The 19,797-nt window shown below is 50.8% G+C and overlaps 1 protein-coding gene and 1 long non-coding RNA gene across 3 annotated transcripts; one reads left to right on the forward strand and one right to left on the reverse strand.

Moving 5' to 3' along the window:
• Nucleotides 1-8,520: 8,520 nt before the first annotated feature.
• On the reverse strand, nucleotides 8,521-14,616 carry ADRB3 (adrenoceptor beta 3). Of its 2 annotated transcripts, none has more exons than XM_061134558.1 (2): nucleotides 13,099-14,616; nucleotides 8,521-8,887 (listed from the first exon to the last, which is right to left on the reverse strand). In XM_061134558.1, exons 1-2 carry the CDS (start codon nucleotides 14,367-14,369, stop codon nucleotides 8,677-8,679), a joined length of 1,482 nt encoding a protein of 493 aa, XP_060990541.1. In that variant the 5' UTR covers nucleotides 14,370-14,616; the 3' UTR covers nucleotides 8,521-8,676. The 2 variants fall into 2 exon arrangements, with proteins under 2 accessions (XP_060990541.1, XP_060990542.1); XM_061134559.1 differs by lacking the exon at nucleotides 8,521-8,887 and adding an exon at nucleotides 11,732-12,403 and having other exon boundaries at nucleotides 13,099-14,611.
• Nucleotides 14,617-14,764: 148 nt separating this feature from the next.
• On the forward strand, nucleotides 14,765-17,549 carry LOC133050415 (uncharacterized). Its single transcript, XR_009691608.1, has 2 exons — nucleotides 14,765-14,873; nucleotides 15,018-17,549. It is a non-coding gene; the product is annotated as an uncharacterized LOC133050415 (long non-coding RNA).
• Nucleotides 17,550-19,797: the final 2,248 nt, after the last annotated feature.

The raw sequence follows: 19,797 nt of genomic DNA on the forward strand, positions 1-19,797 counted from the left end.
GATGTCAGGTTGGCTTATCAGTTATTGGAGAAACCAGCAGAAGAGCGTGCCCCCCACTGCCCCTCTTGACTCACTCTCATAGCTGAAATAGTTCTGATCTGATTAGAACTATCACTGTCTGGGGCTGAGGCAAACACATAGGCATTTACTGATTGGGCTCCATGATTAAGAGGGAAGGTCAGTCAGGGGTGAAGTCTACAGGTGAAGCAAGCACTGGTCAAGCAGGAGAATTACAGAGAGCAAGAGAACAGCCATCTTGGGTGGCCCAACAATACACCTGTACATCCAACTCTAGCTTCTTTCCTAAACTTTAGACTCGGAAATCCAAATACCTACTTAATATTCCAATAAATCTTGAATAGACTTTTCAAATTCAGGTGTTCAAAAAGTAACTGGTCGTTTCATATCCTCCATTATTTCCCCCCAATTTATTAAGTGGCAAGTCCCTTCTGCCAGGTTCTCAGGCCAAAATATCCATCCCAGACTTCTCTCTTTTTTTCTTACACTCTACACCCAAGTCATCTGCAAACCCTGCAAGTTTTACTTTGTAACATATTTAGAGCCTGTTCACTTCAGATGTATTATTTAATTTATTGCTGGGAGGGATGGATGTGTGAATGAGCAGAGGGTACAGTCTGTGTGAAGGTACAGTGACAAAGAAAGTTGAGTTCTTCAGTCAATTTAAGTGTGGTTGGAATTCCATGGCAGTCCAGGGGTTATGACTCTACACTTTCACTGTCAAGGGCCTGGGTTCAATCTCTGGTTGGGGAACTAAGATCCCAGAAGCTGCACCCTCCAAAAAATATTTTTTTAAGTTTAAAAAAAATTAAATGTGGTTGGAATAAAAGTGTACAGGAGAGGGGAGTGGTACGAAATCAGATTGGGAAGGCAGGCCCTTGTCTATCTAATGCTAAGCCCTTGCGTTAGGGTCTGAATTCTACCCCAAATGCTTGAAGATTGCTGAATGATTTTAAGAAAGGGAATGACACTGTCAGATTTATGTTTTCGAAAAACCTCTCTGGGGGCTGTGGAGGATGAACTGGAGAAGAGCCAGAACTAGGCAAGAAAGCCACATGAAGACTATTTTAGTTAATTCGGTTAAGAAGTGATGAAGGCCTGAGATATGGCTGTGGGTAACGGGTAAACTTGTCAGATGTCCTCCATAAAAATACCAGGCACCACACCAAGCCTGGAGGGAGATGTCAGTTCTGCAAAATATCTGCTTAATGTAAACAATATATTACGTATCAGTGCTAATGTCTGCTTACTTGTGTCCAGCTTTTCTACCTTCTTTCATTATTAAGAACCGGATCTTTCTCATGACAACGACTTGCAAGAAATGGTAAAGGAAAGCAAAGGCAAAGATTTTAAAAAAACATCTCACTCTCTGAAGTCAGACATGCAACGCCAGAACAGGTGGAAACCAGCTAGCCAGCAGACCTACTGAAGGGATGGGCATGAGGGTGGGTTGGGAAGGAAGAACTAGTTTGCTCTTAAGATGAGTTCTTCCCTCCGGGTCTTTGTTGCAGTGAAAAGGAAAAAAAGAGGATTGAGTTTTTCTCCTTCCCTTTCCTAAGAACAAAGAATATAAAGAGAACAGTGAGCAGGCCTGAACATTCCTAGTTTATTTTTTTTTACTTTAACTGCTCCTAACTCTGAATGTCTGTGACTAAGTTTGCTTTTCTGCCCCCTAACTCTGCAGGGGCTACACTTCACACCTATTTTCCTTTGACTCTGTGCTAAACACATCCCATGTACAACACCCTTCCCCTTGGAGTTACACGTATCAGAAAGAAGGGCGCAGAGCCACCCAACTGCCAGACTCAATTACTGGGCTACTGACGCCAGTTTATGACTGCCTTTGAAACAATGCAAGAGGAAGGAATCAAGATCCTATCAGCTTCCGTCCTCATCGCTGACTCCTGACAGCCAGCCCCTGCCTTGTAAAAGCCCCTGGACTTCTCATGCAGGTGGGGACACAGGTCTTGAGGCTTGACCCTACTGTGTTCCCCTCTCCCCCGGCTGAGAATAAAAGCCACCTTTCTATTTCCTCCAGTCTCTGTCTCTGTATTTTTCTCTTGGCTTCGGTGGGCAGAGTAGGCGAACATTTTGGCCAGCAACATCTTGACAACTGCAGTGATGTTTGCCATCAGCCCTGTATGTTTCTCTTTCCCCCAAGATGGTCAGAATGTCTCCATTGGGAAAGCAGTTGCCTGTGGCTCTGGGACAGCATTCCAACGGCAATTAGATTCAGACCTCGGCCCAAGGGGAGCCCTCAGGGGAAGGGCCCGAGCACATGATCTACTGACCAGGGGGCAGAAAACAGAGACACCGTGGGTGGCGCCCAGCTGATGCAAAGCTCTCCCAGTCCCAGCACCCTCTTCTCTGGGAGGAAGTGGCCCATCCGCTCTCCCTCCTGGGAATACCAACAGTGTAAGTTTGAAGACTTCATCTAGTTTCTTGCTGAAGTAAGAGGCTTTGAGAACTGTGTTCACTGCGTTACAAAGTGTGGCTCCTCCCTACTGAAGTCACTTAGTCGTGTCTGACTCTTTGCGACCCCGTGGACCGTAGCCCACCAGGCTCCTCTGTCCATGGGATTTTCCAGGCAAGAATACTGAAGTGGGTTGCCATTTCCTTCTCCAGGGGATCTTCCCAACCGAGGGATCAAACCCAGATCTTCTGCATTGTAGGCAGATGCTTTATCATCTGAGCCACCAGGGAAGCCTCGTCACTGTTTGGCTCCTCCCTAGCAACTCAGAAATGAAAACTGTAGCAAAAGCGTTCTTTAGTTCCTAATTTTCTTAAAAGATGCGGAGGGAGGGAAGGAGGGAGGAGTCACAGAATGACTAGTCATTCTCTTAGGCATGAAGGATGGAGGCTGGGATGCTCTTCCTGGACCAAGCAGACAAGAGGCTCCCAGAGTCCTTTGGAGAAGAGCAGACCACAGCAGATCTTAGGACCTTCCAGAGCTCAGGGTCCCATTGTATTCTGGTCTCTGATAGGAAATCTTTAAAAACAAGACCAGAGATGGATTCGTTTTTTTGTTGTGTCACAAATTACCACAAAGCAGCTCAGAACAACACACTTTTTTTTTTTTCTTTCTTTCTTTTCTCTTTTTTTTGGCCATGCCTTATGGCATGCAGGATCTTAGTTCCCCCCCAACTATGGATCAAAACCATGCCCTTTGCGGTGGAAGTGTGAAGTCTTAACAACTGGACTGCTACGGAAGTCCCAGCACACATTTATTATCTTAGTTTCCATGGGTCAGGGGTCTGGGTCTTGGGCTCAGGGTCTCACCAGGCTACAGTGATAGTGTTGGCCAGGGCTGCAGCCTCACCTAAGACACAGGGTTCTCTTCCAGGCTCACAGGGAACCCATTTCCTTGTAGCTGTAGAACTCACAGTGGCGGGCTTCCTCGAGGCCAGCAGGAGTGTCTCTCTTCTGTCTCTGACCTTCTCTTAAAGGGCTCGCCTGATTAAGTCAGGCCCACCCAAGATCATCTCCCTTTCTGTGAAGTCAATTGATTAGGGACCTTAATTACATCTTCAAAACCCCTTCCCGTCTGCCATATAATATGACATAATCACAACAATCACATCCCATCACCTTTGCCATTTTCTGTTTGTTAGAAGCAAATTATGCCCCCACCCACATTCACGGGGGAGGGATTATGTAAGGACACGGGTCCTTGGAGGTCATCAGAAGCTTCTGGAGAGAACAGTCCTTACATGAGAGGTGACTGGGTTGGATGATAATTTTGCAAGATAAGAACTCTGTAGAATTTACAAGGATCCTCTCACAGTAATGGGTTGAACAGTGACCCCCCCCCCCCAACTAAAGATACACTGCCCAGAACCTCAGAATGTGACCTTATTTGGAAGAAGGGTCTTTGCTGATATAATTACGGCAAAGATCTTGAGAAGAGATCATCCTGGTTTAGAACAGGCCCCAAATCCAAGTCTGATCTGTCTCTTACAAAGACAGATCTGTGTCTTTAAAAGAGAGAAGGAGAGGCCACAGAGGGACACAGCAGGAAAGTGATATCAGAGGTAGACATCAAAGCGATGTGTCTGTAAATCAACAAAAGCCAAGAATTGCTGCAGCCTGGGGCCTGGAACAGAGTCTCCTTGGGGGTCTCTAGAAGGAACTAGCCCTGTCTACTTGATTTTAGATTTCTGGCCTCCAGGACTGTAAGAAAATAAATTTCTGATGTCTTAAGTGACCATGGTTGCGGTCATATGTTGTGGTAGTCTCGGAAAACAAACACACTCATGGATCATTGTCCCCATAGGAATCAATGTCAAGGAGATGGACGTGGGGGCCACAGGTGTGATACAAACTCAGACTTTATGGAGATGCCAGTTCCCAGAGATCAAAAGTGCCATAGGGGTACCAAAGCAAGCCAGCCTTGTAAGCCAAGCCACATTCATTACAGAAGGTAGGAGATGCCCATTCATTGTTATATCTTGTAGTCTCCCTTCACTGATGAATGTGTTTGATTCAGTTGATGTTTAAAAAAAAAAAAGGCTAAAACAGCTGTAGCTTAAACAAAATAGAAGTTTATTTCTTGTTAAGAGTTGGTGATGAACAGGGAAGCCTGGCATGCTGCAGTCCATGGGGTCACAAAGAGTCAGATACGACTGAGCGACTTCACTTTCCCTTTTCCCTTTCATGCATTGGAGAAGGAAACAGCAAACCACTCCAGTGTTCTTGCCTGAAGAATCCCAGGGATGGGGGAGCCTGGTGGGCTGCCGTCTATGGGGTCGCACGAGTCGGACACAACTGAAGCGACTTAGCAGCAGCAGCAGCAGCAGAGCCTGATAAAACTTAGGCGTTCTGTTACTCACGGAAGGAAAGAATAGAGAATGGACAGCAAATTCCGCCAACAGGAGAAATCAAACACAATGTCTGACTTGATGAGGCCTGTGATCAGTCGTGTCCAACTCTTTGCAGCCCTGCAGCTTGTAGCCCACCAGGCTCCTCTGTCCATGGGATTCTCCAGGCCAGAATACTAGAGTGGGTTGCCATTTCCTCCTCCAGGGGATCTTCCCAACCCGGGGATTGAACCCCTGTCTCTTGCATCTCCTACACTGGCAGGGAGATTCTTTACTTTTGCGCCACCTGGGAACCTCCTAACTTGATGAATGACCTCTCAAATCTGGGGCCCAGAGAAAAGGCTTAGAAATGGAAATCCACAGATGCATAGCACCCCCACCACCGTTCTGACTGATTATAGATGTAATAGGCTGGGAAATGTGGGTTCGAAACATCATCAATAAGATGAGCAAGCAGAGGCTGGAGTAAGACTGTTCTTCCTTCCCCATCACACCCTCAGCTGTGGGTTGAATTGTGCCCCCCGAAAAGATATGCTGAAGTCCTAACCCCCAGCACTTGGGAATGTGCTTATTTGGAGGTAGGGTCTTTGCACATGTAATCAAGTTAAAATGAAGTCACACAGAATCAAGCTGGACCCTGATCCAATGGCTGGTGTCCTTAGAAGAGGAAGGAACTTTGGACACAGACTCTCACGGTGGGAGAAGGCCAGGCGAAGAGGGAGGTGGGTGTCACCCTGCGGCAGCTACAAGCCAGACAACACCAAGGAAGTTGGAGGCAAAAAGGGCCTTCCCCCAGGGCCTTACTTTGGTCCTGGACCTCTAGCCTCTAGAACTGTGACAATACTTTTCTGTTTGGGATAATTTGTTATGGAAGATTTAACAAACGAATATACAATCTCCCTCTTCTGGTTCTTTAGGGCCCCACTCTCATGAAGATACCATAAAGCCCTGACACCTAGAAGTGCCCTCGCTCTTAAACCTTCTGTCCATCCTTTTTTTTTTGTCTTTTTGGCCCTGCCACACAGCATGTGAGATCTTAGTTCTTTGTTCAGTTCAGCTCAGTCGCTCAGTCGTATCTGAGTCTTTGCGACCCCATGGACTGTAACACACCAGGCTTCCCTGTCCATCACCAACTCCTGGAGCTTGCTCAAACTCATGTCCATTGAGTCGGTGATGCCATCCAACCATCTCATCCTCTGTCATTCCTCAACCAGGAATCAAAGCCAGGGCCCCTGAAGTGGAAGCTCAAGAGTCCTAACCACTGAATTAGATCATTATAGAGACTTCCCTGGTATTCCAGTGGCTAAGACTCTGCACTCCCAATGCAGGGGGCCCAGGCTTGATCCCTGGTCAGGGAACTAGATCCCACATGCCACAACTAAGACTCAGTGCAGCCAAATAAATAAATAAAACTATTTTTGAAAAAAAAATCAGATCATTATAAATGCTGCAACCCAGTGACTGGGTGAGCCAACAGTAGGCACAGGCCAGACCAGGGTCTGACATGAAAAGAGGGCCAAAGGGGGAGGTGTACAGTGACGTGGATGTGACACCGGTGGGATCACTGACACCTGAGGTGGGGACGAACCTGTGGAAGGAAGACCAGGCAGGACACATCCACAGTGACCAAAGGGAAGTGAGTCCAGGATCTAGGCTGTCGATGTAAGCAGGACCAAACGAGGACTGAAGCCAGGAGCCCTGGGACTGAAGCCAGGAGCCCTGGGACTAGTCCAAGCCCCACACTCAAATGACACCCCTTAGAACTGGGAGGACCCTTTCAGTTTCCAAAGCTTTTCACATACAATCTCTCATCTGAGCTTCAAAACCAGTCTGCAAGAATTGAGTAGAGCAATTGAATCATCTCCATTTGATTCACAGGCCAAGAGAGAGGCTAAGTCACTTGCTCTGTGTGACTGATGGTGAGAAGTCAGTGCAAAGAAAGTGAACTTGGGAGTTTGGTAGACTGGGTTAAAATCAGCACAGCAAGCTCTTTGGTTTCTACACAGCTGTATTTTTTCCTTTGTTGTCACTGTAAGGTAACATTTGAAGAGCACCTCTTACAAGGTTGGTATTGGTACTCCTAAAAAAGGTCATTTCCGTCCTTATTTGTTTTTTTCCAGCTCCAAATGCCATGCAATTTATACTGAAAACACAGTGTTGTCAAGTAATCTTGGCTATTTACAATTCCTCTTGTTAGAGATCAGTTTCTTCATTTCATCAAAGGACTGGGCTAAACCATTTCCAGTTGAGCTATTTCAAATCCTAAAAGGTGACACTGTTAAAATGCTGCACTCAATATGCCAGCAAATTTGGAAAACTCAGCACTGGCCCCAGGAATGGAAGGGGCAGTTTTCATTCCAATCCCAAAGAAAGGCAATGCCATAAAATGCTCAAACTACTGCACAATTGCACTCATCTTACTTGCTAGCAAAGTTATGCTCAAAATTCTCCAAGTGAGGCTTCAACAGTACACGAACCAAGAACCAGATTTTTTTTCAAGCTGGATTTAGAAAAGGCAGAGGAACCAGAGATCAAATTGCCAACATCCGTTGGATCACAGAAAAAGCAAGAGAGTTCCAGAAAAACATCTACTTCTGCTTTATTGACTACACCAAAGCCTTTGACTGTATGGATCACAACAAACTGTGGAAAATTCTTAAAGAGATGGGAATACCAGACCACCTGACTTGCCTCTTGAGAAATTTGTATGCAGGTCAGGAAGCAACAGTTAGAAATGGACATGGAACAACAGACTGGTTCCAAACTGGGAAAGGAGTATGTCAAGGCTGTATATTGTCACCCTGCTTATTTAACTTATATGCAGAGTACATCATGAGAAACGCTGGGCTGGAGGAAGCACAAGTTGGAATCAAGATTGCCGGGAGAAATATCAATAACTTCAGATACACAGATGACACCACCCTTATGGCAGAAAGTGAAGAGGAACTAAAGAACCTCTTGATGAAGGTGAAAGAGAAGACTGAAAAAGCTGGCTTCAAACTCAAAATTCAAAAAACAAAGATCGTGGCATCTGGTCCCATCACTTCATGGCAAATAGACAGAGAAACAATGGAAACAGTGAGAGGCATTATTTTCTTGGGCTCCAAAATCACTGCAGATGGTGACTGCAGTCACGAAATTAAAAGGCGCTTGCTCCTTGGAAGAAAAGCTGTGACCAACCTAGACAGCATATTAAAAAGCAGAGACATTACTTTGCTGACAAAGGTCCCTCTAGTCGAAGCTATGGTTTTTCCAGTAATCATGTAGGGATGTGAGTTGGACTATAAAGAAAGCTGAGCATGGAAGAATTCATGCTTCTGAACTGTGGTGTTGGAGAAGACTCTTGAGAGTCCCTTGGACTGCAAGGAGATCCAACCAGTCCATCCTAAAGGAAATCAGTCCTGAATATTCATTGGAAGGACTGATGCTGAAGCTGAAACTCCAATACTTTGGCCACCTGATGCAAAGAACTGACTCATTGGAATAAGACCCTGATGCTGGGAAAGATTGAAGATGGGAGGAGAAGGGGATGACAGAGGATGACATGGTTGGATGGTATCACCAACTCGACAGACATGAGTTTGAGCAAGCTCCAGGAGTTGGTGATGGACAGGGAAGCCTGGCGTGCTGCAGTTCATGGGGTTGCACAAAGTCGGACACGACTGAGCAACTCAAGTGAGCTGAAACCATATCCATTTATTGATATTTATTTATTTTGGGCCACACCACGGGCATGCGAGCTCTTACTTCCCTGACCAGGGATCCAACCCGTGCCCCCTGCAGTGGAAGTGTGCAGTCTTAACCACCAGGCCGCCAGGGAATTCCCCTGACCAAACCACTTCTAGGGCCTCTTCAAGTTATTCCAGGTCAGGCCTGCTTGTAAACTCGGTCTACACCTGTTGTACTTCAAATAACCATCAGGGGGCGCCTCGCACCGCTGATGCCTTGAACGGAGCACAGAGGCTTGCAGAAACGCTGAAGAAGCAAAACTCTGCTTAGGGCTTCCCAGAGGTTGATGAGAGCCAGCCATCGCAGTCACCTTCATTCCCCTTCTAAAGGCAAGAGAGAAGAGAAAATTTTATCCTCCGTTTACTCTATAGATGGGGAAACCGAGGAATGTGCTTTGATTTTCTTTCATCCCATAATAGGATGAACTATGAAAAAGCCGATGGCTTTCTGGAGTTGCTGCTAATCAGTTTCACATCACACCTCAGCTGCTCACTAGCTGGCCTAAGGCAGACTATCCCCAGGGCGTTTGGCAGGGGGCTAGGGAGGCCATTGGCAGGTCTGTATACCCTCTGCTGACTCCCCCCTTCCCCGCTGGACAGACACAGAAACACAGACATACTGCTCCAGCCCAGGGGTCTGAGGAGGGAGCCTAGATCTCTGGCTTTTAGGATGTCACTATAAAGGGCACCATCTCCATGGCCTTCACCTGTGCCTGCAGGCCGAGAGAAAGAAACCACTAGACACCGTAAGGGATGAGGAATGAAGCTGGTGTGGAATGTTCGCCCTGTGACTGCCCACGTGAACTGCAGACTGCACTTACCACTGTTCCCCAGAACAGGGGTCCCCAGCCTCTGGTATCTAAGGCCTGATGATCTGAGGTGGAGCTGATGTAATAATAATGGAAATAAAGTATACAATACATATAATGCACCTGAATCATCCCGAAATAGCCAGCCCCCTCCCCCTCACTCCGTGGTCTATGAAAAAGTGGTCTTCCAGGAAACCAGTCCCTGGTGCCAAAAAGGTCAGGGATGCTGCCGCTAGTGGTAAAGACCCCGCCTGCCAATGCAGGAGACATAAGAGACGTGGGCTCGATCCTTGGGTTGGGAAGATCCGCCGGAGAAAAGCATGGCAACCCACTCCAGTATTCTTGCCTGGAGAATCCCACGGACAGAGGAACGTGGTGGGCTACAGTACATGGGGTCGCAAAGAGTCCGTCACAATTGAAGCAACTTAGCACACATGCACACAACAGAAGAACCTACCACGGGAGAGTCCTAGGAAAGCCTGTTATCAACAACACCCTCCCCCTAACTGCCTGCTCCTCAGCGGTGTCAGAGGTTGCAGAGGCAGGTTCCCTCTTAAAAAGCCCGTCACTCCTCATCCCGTGTCCTCCAGCATAGCCCCTTCCACCTTGTCACTTCTGCTCAGGCAGAGCCAGCAGTTCCACGGACCCTTTTTCCCTCATGGGTTCCAGGTGTTGCCGTGGTAAGGCATCCACCTGCCAATGCAAGAGATGCAGGTTCCATCCCTGAGTCGGAAAGATCATCTGGAGGAGGAAAGAGCAAGCCACTCCAGTATTGCTGCCTGGAAAATTCCAGACGAGCCTGGAAGGCTATAGAGTTCATGGGGTCCCAAAGAGTCGGGCACGACAGAGCACGCACCACCACTAGCATCATCTGCAAGTCTTCACATCTCTAGGTTCAGAGGATGGTTGTTTGTCTTCCCCAGTTCAAGTGCTCCGGCCCGTGCTACAGAGAGCCACCCACTCGACATCCAAGGACATAAATCTCCCCTGGCCTGACACCTGACCGCAAGTTGCTGGAGAAATGACGGGAGCGGCTGGCTGCCTCTCCACCTGTCAGACAGTGGAGACAATTCACAGACGGAGTCCACAGCCCCAGCGCAAGTCTAAACACTCCAGAGGAGCTGACAGCTGGCACACGGGTGCGTATCGAGTAAAACTCAAGCCCTGTGAGCTCCTGGATGGCGTTCAAGGACAATTCTACAAACCAGATCACCCTCCCTCCCCCAAATCATTCTTCTCCCCCTGCCTAGCACCCTGGCACCGACCAGACAACTTCCCTCAGCGATGTTGGGAAAATATCCAGAGATGGGGAGAGAGAGGAGGCCCTCTTATGCTCAGGCTAAAGCGAGACTTCCTTCTCCACTAAAGGTTCAACAGTTGAGTCCTTGCCAAGAAACCTTCCACACCTCAGACACCAGAGATCTCGTACTGCTCTGAGTGAAGAAGGAGAAAGTCATCTTTGGTATGCAAATATCCTAAGAAATAAAACCTGGACTCCTAGACAGAAGAAAGCAGCTAAGGCCAGGTCCAGTTCACAGGGAACACCCATATGTGGAAATCCACCGAGCTTATCCTCAGGGCCGATCAGTTTTATAACCCTGGAGCCCCTGAAGGTAGACAATGCCGTCTACCCAGCTCGTTCAACTTTTAGTGATTTACTGGCTCTCCCGTAAATCAGCCTGGACAATGGTCTCTGCTCAAGGAGTCTAAATAAGAACTCACAAAATGACCCGGGGGTTTCCATAGAAATTTTCTTTCCCTAGGAAACTGCCTGATAAGATTCATAAAATTGGAATAAGGGGGGAAAAAATTATCAAGGAGCTCAAACTTGTAACTCCAGTTTTAGTTGAAGAAGATAATACAGATTTCTGCTGCCCAGGAAAGGGAGTGGGAAGGTAGAGGTTAATAGAGGTTATGGAAAGGATAAGAAATGTCAGAATATATTTATAACCCAAGAGAATCTGCCCAACACAAACAGTGGTCTGTGCCGCCACACACACGTATACAGCACCGGACAAAACTGGTTCCTGGTGGCAACGGGATGTTATGAATCCACCTCTGGCTTGTAGCGCAAGAGCTCCATATGCCCTGATCCCTGGAACAGCAAACCCCACCTCCTGCGGACACTTCAGTGAGTCCCGTGGGCAGAATGGCCTCCAGGGTGGGGAGATCGGAGTGTCCAAGGCTCAAACTCCCTCTCCTTCACCCCAAAAGACTTTTCATTCTTTGTTTCATGAGGATCAAGAAGAAAGGGACAAAGATTAGTCCTAATTTACTGCCTCTGTCACGAGTCAGCTCTATGAAAGGAGTAAGCGGATTACACAGAGAAAACAAATGGGAGAGGAAAGAGGGCAACGGATAAACTGCATTCAGTAAAATTTATTCATTTGATTTCAAAAGGAAAAGAAGGGACCCATTCTAAAGGTTCACCTTCCCACGAAACCAGGAGTGTCCCCCCCACCCCAAACTCTAAAGTAAAGTCCTGAAACTGCTGTGAGGTAGGTGTGTCTACAATGAGGAAGCCACGGAGGACAAAACCCCAAATCGTGACCTTCCCCAGCTTCCTCTTCTCAGCCTGGGCCTCCAGCACCCCGGCGGGTTCCTCAGGGTCTGGGAGGCAGAAGGAACAGAATGACGGTGCCCGCCTTGCCCCTGCGCACACAGCACACAAGTAAGACAGGTGCGGATGCCCGGGCTAAACGCAGCCCAGCTCCTGCCCCGCCACCTGGGCACGGGCAGCCGGACACCCCAGCTGCTGAGGTAGCGGTGAAGTTCAGGGCTGGGGTTTTAGAAAACTTCTCTCAGAAGGAAAGAGAGCCGGAGAAAACCCACTTGGTAAGGATTTCCCCTCCCTAGTGAGCCCCCGTTCTCCTCCCAGGACCCAGTCGTCAGTCAGGCGCCTGAAGGGCAGAGTTTTCCAGCTGGGAAACTCCACGGGGCTCATTCTGAACCGAGGCCGGCCAGAGGCTTTCCAAAGGTTCCGGATCAACGGAGCTGTTTCTTCAAGGCCTAAGAAAGTCCGCAGGAAGCCCTGAAAAAGTGGAGATAACAGTATCTTGGGGTGAGGGGGCAAAGGGTGGGAACGGGGGGAGAGGGTGGTCAGGGACCTTGGGAAGCCCCTCTGGGATCCACGGAACCACAAAGGCCACCCCCAACTCCAACCCGACCCGGTTCCTACTGGGGAAGAATTCGCACTCATCCTCAGCCCGGCTAGCCTTCATTCCGGAAACGAATCCTCACCTTCAGGGCTATCAGACTTTTCAAAGAAACCAGAACTGAGCCCGAAGACTTGGGGACGGCCGCGGGGGTGGGGGATGGGGGGGCCCTCTAGTCTTCTCTGCAAGTCAAAGCCAGCCCGAGTGATGGTAAGAAATTTGGGCAAAGAACTGAGCTAGCAAACCAAAACTAGCGCTGCGGTCGAGCCGGGGGCCCTCCGCACCGCGGCACCTCCGGGCGCACTTTTTCCTGGGTTGGAGAACCACCCGCCCGCCTCCTTTGCTTCCACCTCCCACCCCCCGGGCAGGGTGGGTGGGAAACGGGAAAAGAAAGGGCTCTGGGTTCCTCTTTGATTTACTCTGTGCCCCCCTTCTCTTTCTGTGCCCCCCTTCTCTTGATTGCAAAGACCCTCCCCAGCCCCATCTTCTCCTCCCGAACCCCGAACTCAAAAAAAAAATTGACCAGCGGAGATACAGAAAGCTTCCTGATCCCTTCGCCTTGATTACCTACCCGTCGAGCGGTGGGGGCTCCCTGGACTCGGCGGGGCTGCTCAGGGCCGTGGGGGCGCCGGAGGGGGCGCGGGGCGGGGAGGCAGCGGCGAGGTGCTCCTCCGGCCGGCAGCGACACAGCAGGCGGCGGAAGGCGCTCGGAAAGTCCGGGCTGCGGCAGTAGATGAGCGGGTTGAAGGCAGAGTTGGCATAGCCCAGCCAGTTAAGGGCGAGGAACGTGGGGCCGGACACCAGAGAGGGGCCCCCGAGGGCGCGCACCACGTTGACCACAAAGAAAGGCAACCAGCAGAGAGTGAAGGTTCCCATGATGAGCCCCAGGGTACGCAGGGCGCGGTGTTCCCGCAGAGGCAGAAGGCGCGCCGGCCGCCGGCCGTAGGAAGGCACCCCCGCGGGCGAGGCGCACGGCCCCGCCGGGCCGGGGGACCCGGAGCGAGAAGGAGCCGGCGGAGACTCCTCTGGCGGGAAGCGACTCAGCTCCCGGCGCAGCAAGCGCAGCTGGCGCGTAGCCACCACGAAAACCCGTGCATAGACGAAGAGCATCACCAGGAGCGGAAGATAGAAGGAGACCGAGGAGGAGAGCAGCGCGTAGGGTACGTTGGAGGCGAAGGTGCAGCAGCGCGGGTTGGAGTGGCAACGCTGAGCCTCGGCATCGGCCCCGATGCGCCACCATTTGCTCATGATGGGCGCAAACGACACCGCGGCGGACACGACCCACACCAGGACCACGGCGGCTCGGGCGCGGCGTTTGGTGACCAGAGCGCCGTAGCGCAGCGGGTTGGTCACGGCCAGGTAGCGGTCCACCGCCAGGGCGCACAGGGTTTCTATGCTGGCGGTCACACACAGCACGTCCACCGAGGTCCACAGCTCGCAACTGGTGACGCCCAGGGGCCAGTGGCCGGTCAGCGCCAACGTGGCCCCCGGGGGCACGACCAGGAGCCCCACCACCAGGTCGGCTGTGGCCAGCGAAGTCACGAACACGTTGGTCATGGTCTGGAGTCTCGGCGTCCGGGCGATGGCCACGATTACCAGCAGGTTGCCTCCCACGGTGGCCAGCACCGCTAGCGCCAACAGCGCCCCCGCCAGCGCCACCGCCCAGGGCACCCCTGGCAGCCCACTCGCGTTGGCAGTATTGGGCGCCAGGGTGGGGATATCTGGCCACGGGGTCAGAGAGCTGTTCGCGGGAGGCCACAGAGCCATCCCCGCGTCGCGCGTGGGGCAGGAAGGAATGAGGGAAAGGGGCTCCCAGCTCACCCTGCTCAGCGGAGGGGGCATCGGGGCGTGGGAGCGATTCCCCCGGCCTGGGCCATCTTCCCCAGCTGACCGGCCGAGAACGCACAGTCTCCCCGCCACCCCCACCCCTTGGGTGCCACCGCTGGGGAGGGGGTGGGGGTGGGGAGTGGCGGCCCTTAAAGGGGCAGCGGCCAATAGTCTCCACGCTGGGCCTCCGGAGGGGGAATCGAGCCGTGGGGACTGAGGCCAGATGGACGCCCGACTTCCCTGTTAGTCAAACCCACAGTGAGATTCGGAAGAGTAAAGTCACGCCGTGTGTTCTCTGCTACGACGTGCCCCGCCCCTGCCGCGACAGCTCCCCGCGCTCTGGCCGCACTGGTTTTCTGGAACTCTGTACCAATTTCCTGGGAAGGTCCAGGAGCATCGCTCTGAGAAGGAGGAACCCCCGCCCCCTTACCACGTTGGAGGAAAAGGTAACCCCCTGGAAGCAAAGGAGGGGACCCACAGCAGCCCCTCCTCCACGGAGGCATCCTCCCCTGAGACTCTGTAAGTTAAGTCATAGAGGACACCGGCTTCTTCCTCTTCTCCCAAGACCTCCTTCCATGAGATCTGGCCCCTACCCTTCTATTCACTTACTTCCCCTGTCATTCTGGTCTAACTTTTCTTTCTCTTTCTCTTTTCCCTTTTCAGCTACTGGGGAAAAAAAAAAAAACTTCCATTTTCCAGGAGTCTTTTTGATTGCCTGCTCTTTTGAGCTTGGATTTGACCTCTGAACTGAGCCCAGGATGCTAACGAGTTTCCATTTCTGTCTTCCCCACTCCATGTTGCCCCTTCCCCACACTTTCCACGGAGAAAACTTCTAGATGGACCCCTTTCTTAAAACACTTCTCTTGTAACGACTGTGCTGAAAGTGAATGAATGGGGATTTCTCTGGTGGTACAGTGGATACCCTGGTAACTCAGATGGTAAAGAATCCTCCTGCAATGCTGGAGTCCCGGGTTCAATCTATGGGTCGGGAAGATTCCCCTGGAGAAGAAAATGGCAACCCACTGCAGTATTCTTGCCTGGAAAATCCCATGGACAGAGGAAACTGGCGGGCTACAGTCCATGGGGTCACAAAGAGTCGGACACAACTGAGCGACTAACACACACAGTGGATAAGAATCTGCCTACCAATGCAGGGTATACAGGTTCGATCCCTGGTCCGGGAAGATTCCACATGCAGGCAACTGAGCCCCTGGGCTGCATCTTCTGAGCCCACTCTCTAGAGTCCGTGAGAGACAAGTAATGAGACTCTGCGGTGCAAAGACTGAGCCTGAGTACTGCACCTACTGAAGCCCGTGTGCCGAAAGCCTGTGCTTTGCAACAAAGGAAGCCAGCACAATGCGAAGCCGATGCTCAGCAAGGAACAGCAGCCCACGCTCACCGCAACTAGAGAAAGCCCAGCAGCAGTGAAGACTCGGCACAGCCAAAAATAAAGAATGAATGCGATTTCCTCGGTGGTCCAGTGGCTAAGACGCCACACTCTCAATGGAAGGGAGCCCAGGTTTGATCCCTGATCAGGGAACTAGATCCCACCTGCCACGACTGAGACCCAGGGCAGACATAAACAAAAAAAAAAAGAATCAATGGCTTCCAGGTTGAGGCTTATCCACCATCACTCCCAGCTCTCCACAAATCGTCCATCACCGTGGCAAAGTCTTCTCTACTTCCCTGAAGATTTTATTCATGAACTTTTAAAAATTAGAAGACATTAGGGTGAGGACTTCACACGTTGCATCTCGGAGTGTGTGGCACTGCAGGCCTGGCACTTGAATGCCTGCTGGAGTCTCTCCTACAACGAAATCAGAGGTTCCCCTGCACCTAAGAAGCCCAGGGCCTCCTCCCTCCGCTCCCCTCCCCCAGACCAAAGGCTGGTTCTCAGCCAAGCTCTGTCTCTAAGCCAGTTCCTCTCAAACTGGGTGTGGGGAGATGAAACTGAAAAACACGCCCCTAGGTTCAAGTTGAAGGGCAGGAAGTCTGATACCCTTATTAAGTCCTACCAGAACCTGATCCTGGAGCCATCTTGCTTCCTCTCCCGAAACAATGGGAGAAAGGGGGGAAAATATCATGGAAAAAGCCTCCAGGGCCATGCCTTAGCAAGTCTCTTTTGAAGAGCTCTATATTTCAACAGTACCCTGTCGAGTCACTGGTCTCAGCAATCCCTCTGGGAGGCCGAGCCAGGGGCTGGGAGTTGGAGAGACTGGAGGCGAAGTGAAGACCTAAAATTATCCCCAAGGAAAAAGAACCCGTGTCATCTCCCAGGGACCCGGTGCTCACCCGTGAGCAGGGCTGGCCAGTGGCTCCCAAGCAAATGCCTTCCGTGCCCAGGCTGCACCCCGGGCAGGCCCAGCCTCTCCCCTCACCCCCCGCACCAGCAGTGCAGGTCCCACTTGGCTGGAGCCTTGATCTGGGCCTCTTGCTGACCATCAGGGCAGTCCCTCCCAATTCAGGTTTTGCAACACCCCAGAGTGTTGCCAGTTATCTCCAAGGGGTGTCAGAAGATTCTCAAAGAGTAACCTCTAAAACAAATCCCAGCCATTCAGCAAGGTTTGGGGATTTTTTGGTTTTTGTTTTCAGGACATCTGAGTTGGTTGGGGGGAAAGGAGAGCGGTGCCAGGAAGTCAAGTCGCTTCAAAGGCTGCCGTGGCTTTAGGGGTGACCTTGTTAATCTAAGGAAGTGTGTTCCAATGTTTACGTTTTAAGAAAGACAAGATTTCCCAAACCACGTGCGTGTGCCTGCCTTTGGGGAATGATTAGGCCTATAGCCAAAGGAGATTGTGGGGGAGAGGAATTCTGGCCCCTGTTTTGAAGGCTTTTAGGCACCAGCAGAGAGCAGTGCCCAGCACCTGGAGAGCTTTTCCTCTGCTCTGGCCCATCCCCCCAATGTTCTCAGTCTGGCTGGCCCACCCCCCACCCCACCCACCATCCACCCCTGGCCTTGGGGCACCCCGCAGGGAGGAGTCCATCTTCCATCACTTGGGTCTCTTCTTCTTGTGCTTTTGTGTTTCCTCATTTTATGTTTTGAATCCGTAATACATTCACGTTATTCAGCCATCAAAATACAAAAAATCATATACTAGACAATTGCCTTCATCTCAGTTTTCAACTCCCTAATAGTAGTCACCATTAGTCTCCTGTTTATCTTTCTGCTAATATTTTACATAAGGTCAATGAAAAATATATATGTCTTTGTCCTTTATTTTCCTTTCTTTTCGGCCAAATAGTAGGAAAATATACCCACTGTCCTGAACCTTGCTTATGTTAACAATATATATCCATAATTCTTTCATAATAATGTGCAAAAGCCTCCCATTTTCAGTATTCCTTTGTGGGGATATACCATAATCTATGAAAACAAACAGCTACTGATAGACATCTCATTGACTTCCAATTGTTCCTAATAGATAACATCACAGCACATCACTTGTAATCATGTCATTTCACACATGTGTAGGTGTATTTGTAGAATAAATTCCTGTAGAATCACTGTATCATGCAGTATACACATTTGCAAATTTAAAAGGTATCGCCAAATTTCCCTCTCCAGGCGATGTACCCATTTACCCTCATGCCAGTGTTTCTGATCACCCGCCAAGGGTGGGAGGCAAGTGACCCACTGCTGGGAAGTCATCCTAATTGCTGGCCACAGGGGAGTTAGGCTGCCCAGTCTATAGGGGTCATCCAACTGTGGACAGAAGCATGCATTGCCCAGTGAGAGTTTACCCTGGCCCTGGGCCCCCAGATGACCTTTGTCCTGTGCCCTTGGAGGCAGACTGGGAATGTGGGCCTCTGAAGCTACTGAGGTCAGGCCACTGCTGTTTCCGTACTGGGGGCTCCGAGGATGCAACAGGCCATCCTATCATGTCAGGGGCCACTTGTGTGATGGTCTGTGGTGTGGAGAAGGTGGTCAGCAGAAGAGGCAGCCGCCGCCTTGCCCTGTGGGCAGAAGTCCTAATAGCAGGACGTGCTCTCCTACCCTTGTTGACTGTAGCTCGTGGTCGATCCCCTGAGCACCACAGCTGGGTCCGCGTACGTGTGTGTCTGTGCGCGTGTTTGTGGGAACTTAGCTCGGGAGACTGAGCCTTGTGCTTTCCCCAAGACTACCCGTGTTCAAGCTTTCCCCTCTCTGCCCTGTCTCTCTTCAAACATCATGTGTAGGTGTGACTTCTGAACAGCTGACTTTCTATTCCTTGCTTTTTCTTCGGTCACAGTCAGTCCGGGAGGGTAGGATGATGGTGGCACCGAAGAAGAGCTAAAAGTTAGGGCCTGAAAAAAATAAAAACAAATAAATAAAAGTTAGGGCCTGAAAGATCCAATCCAACACAAACATTGAAAAGAATGAAAAAGTTACAGTCTGGGGGACTTCCCGGGTAGTTCAGCAGTTAAGAGTCTGCGCTTCTACTGCAGGAGGTGAGGGTTTGCTCCCTGGTTGGGGAACTAAGATCCCATATGTCACGGGGCATGGCCAAAAACTAAAAAAAAGAAAAAAGAAAAAGCTGAGGTCCAGAGGGGAAACTGAGGCTGAACCGAGATCACACAGGAAAGATTCACTCGGGCATCCCAGGTAGGGTCGGGAGGGTGAGGGAGGAAGGGAGCAGAAGAGGGTGCCCACCAGCCCCCAGATCCTGCACTCACCCTGGAGACTGGCTTACTTCGGTGCAGCCCACTTCTCTGACCAGCGAAGGAGGCAACCAGGAAGAGGGCAGATCCGCTGTGCTGCTTGGATCCATGGTTTCTTCCGTCCCTCTCCCCAAGAGGGAAAGCTCGGACAAAGCCTGGTCCTTGGGCTGCACATTCTCTGGCCTTTCTCTCACATCAGCCCATACTTTGCCTCCGGGAACAAGTGCTGAGTCAAAGGTGGCTGGTGCTTGGAAGGACAGGGAGCAAAACAAGGGGATGGCTTCTTCCCCAACAGGGAAATCCATGCCTCGAGTATGAGACCCTCCAGTTCAGACAGCGCCTGGAGCTTTCCTTCCCATCTGGAAAGAGGAAGGAAGCTGAGCCTCACAAAGGCTCTGGGGTGGGCAAAGCCCATCAGGAAAGACCCCCGTCTGGGGGTGGTCAAGGTCCAGGTGCCAGCAGAGAAGCTATGGCAAGGGGAAAATGTTTCTTGTTTTTAATAGGGAAATGGCACTTTTTTTTTCAATCCCAAGGGGAGAGAAGGCATTTTGCTGCAACAGGAGGAGAAAGAGGAGGAAGAGGAGACAGCCTCAGGGCTGCCACGGGGACCCTGCTGGTGGGGGTGTAGCAGCCTGGGGCTCACTGGGCACTTTTCTCTCTGCCAGTCCCCACATGGCCACCTGATGCAAAGAACCTGATGGAAAAGACCCTTATGCTGGGAAAGATTGAAGGCGGGAGGAGAAGGGGCAATAGAGGATGAGATGGCTGGATGACATCACTGACGTGACGGACATGAGTTTAAGTAGGC

This window comes from Dama dama, chromosome 32, assembly GCF_033118175.1.
Source record: "Dama dama isolate Ldn47 chromosome 32, ASM3311817v1, whole genome shotgun sequence".
NCBI lineage: Eukaryota > Metazoa > Chordata > Mammalia > Artiodactyla > Cervidae > Dama > Dama dama.

Excerpts from the sequence above, each read along its gene's own strand:
- ADRB3 (XM_061134558.1), bottom strand. The coding sequence starts at position 14,369 with ATGCCCCCTCCGCTGAGCAGGGTGAGCTGGGAGCCCCTTTCCCTCATT. Across the intron at positions 8,888-13,098 it reads GAGCCCCCACCGCTCGACGG|AAGGGGAATGAAGGTGACTG; the intron begins GTAGGTAATCAA and ends TCTTGCCTTTAG.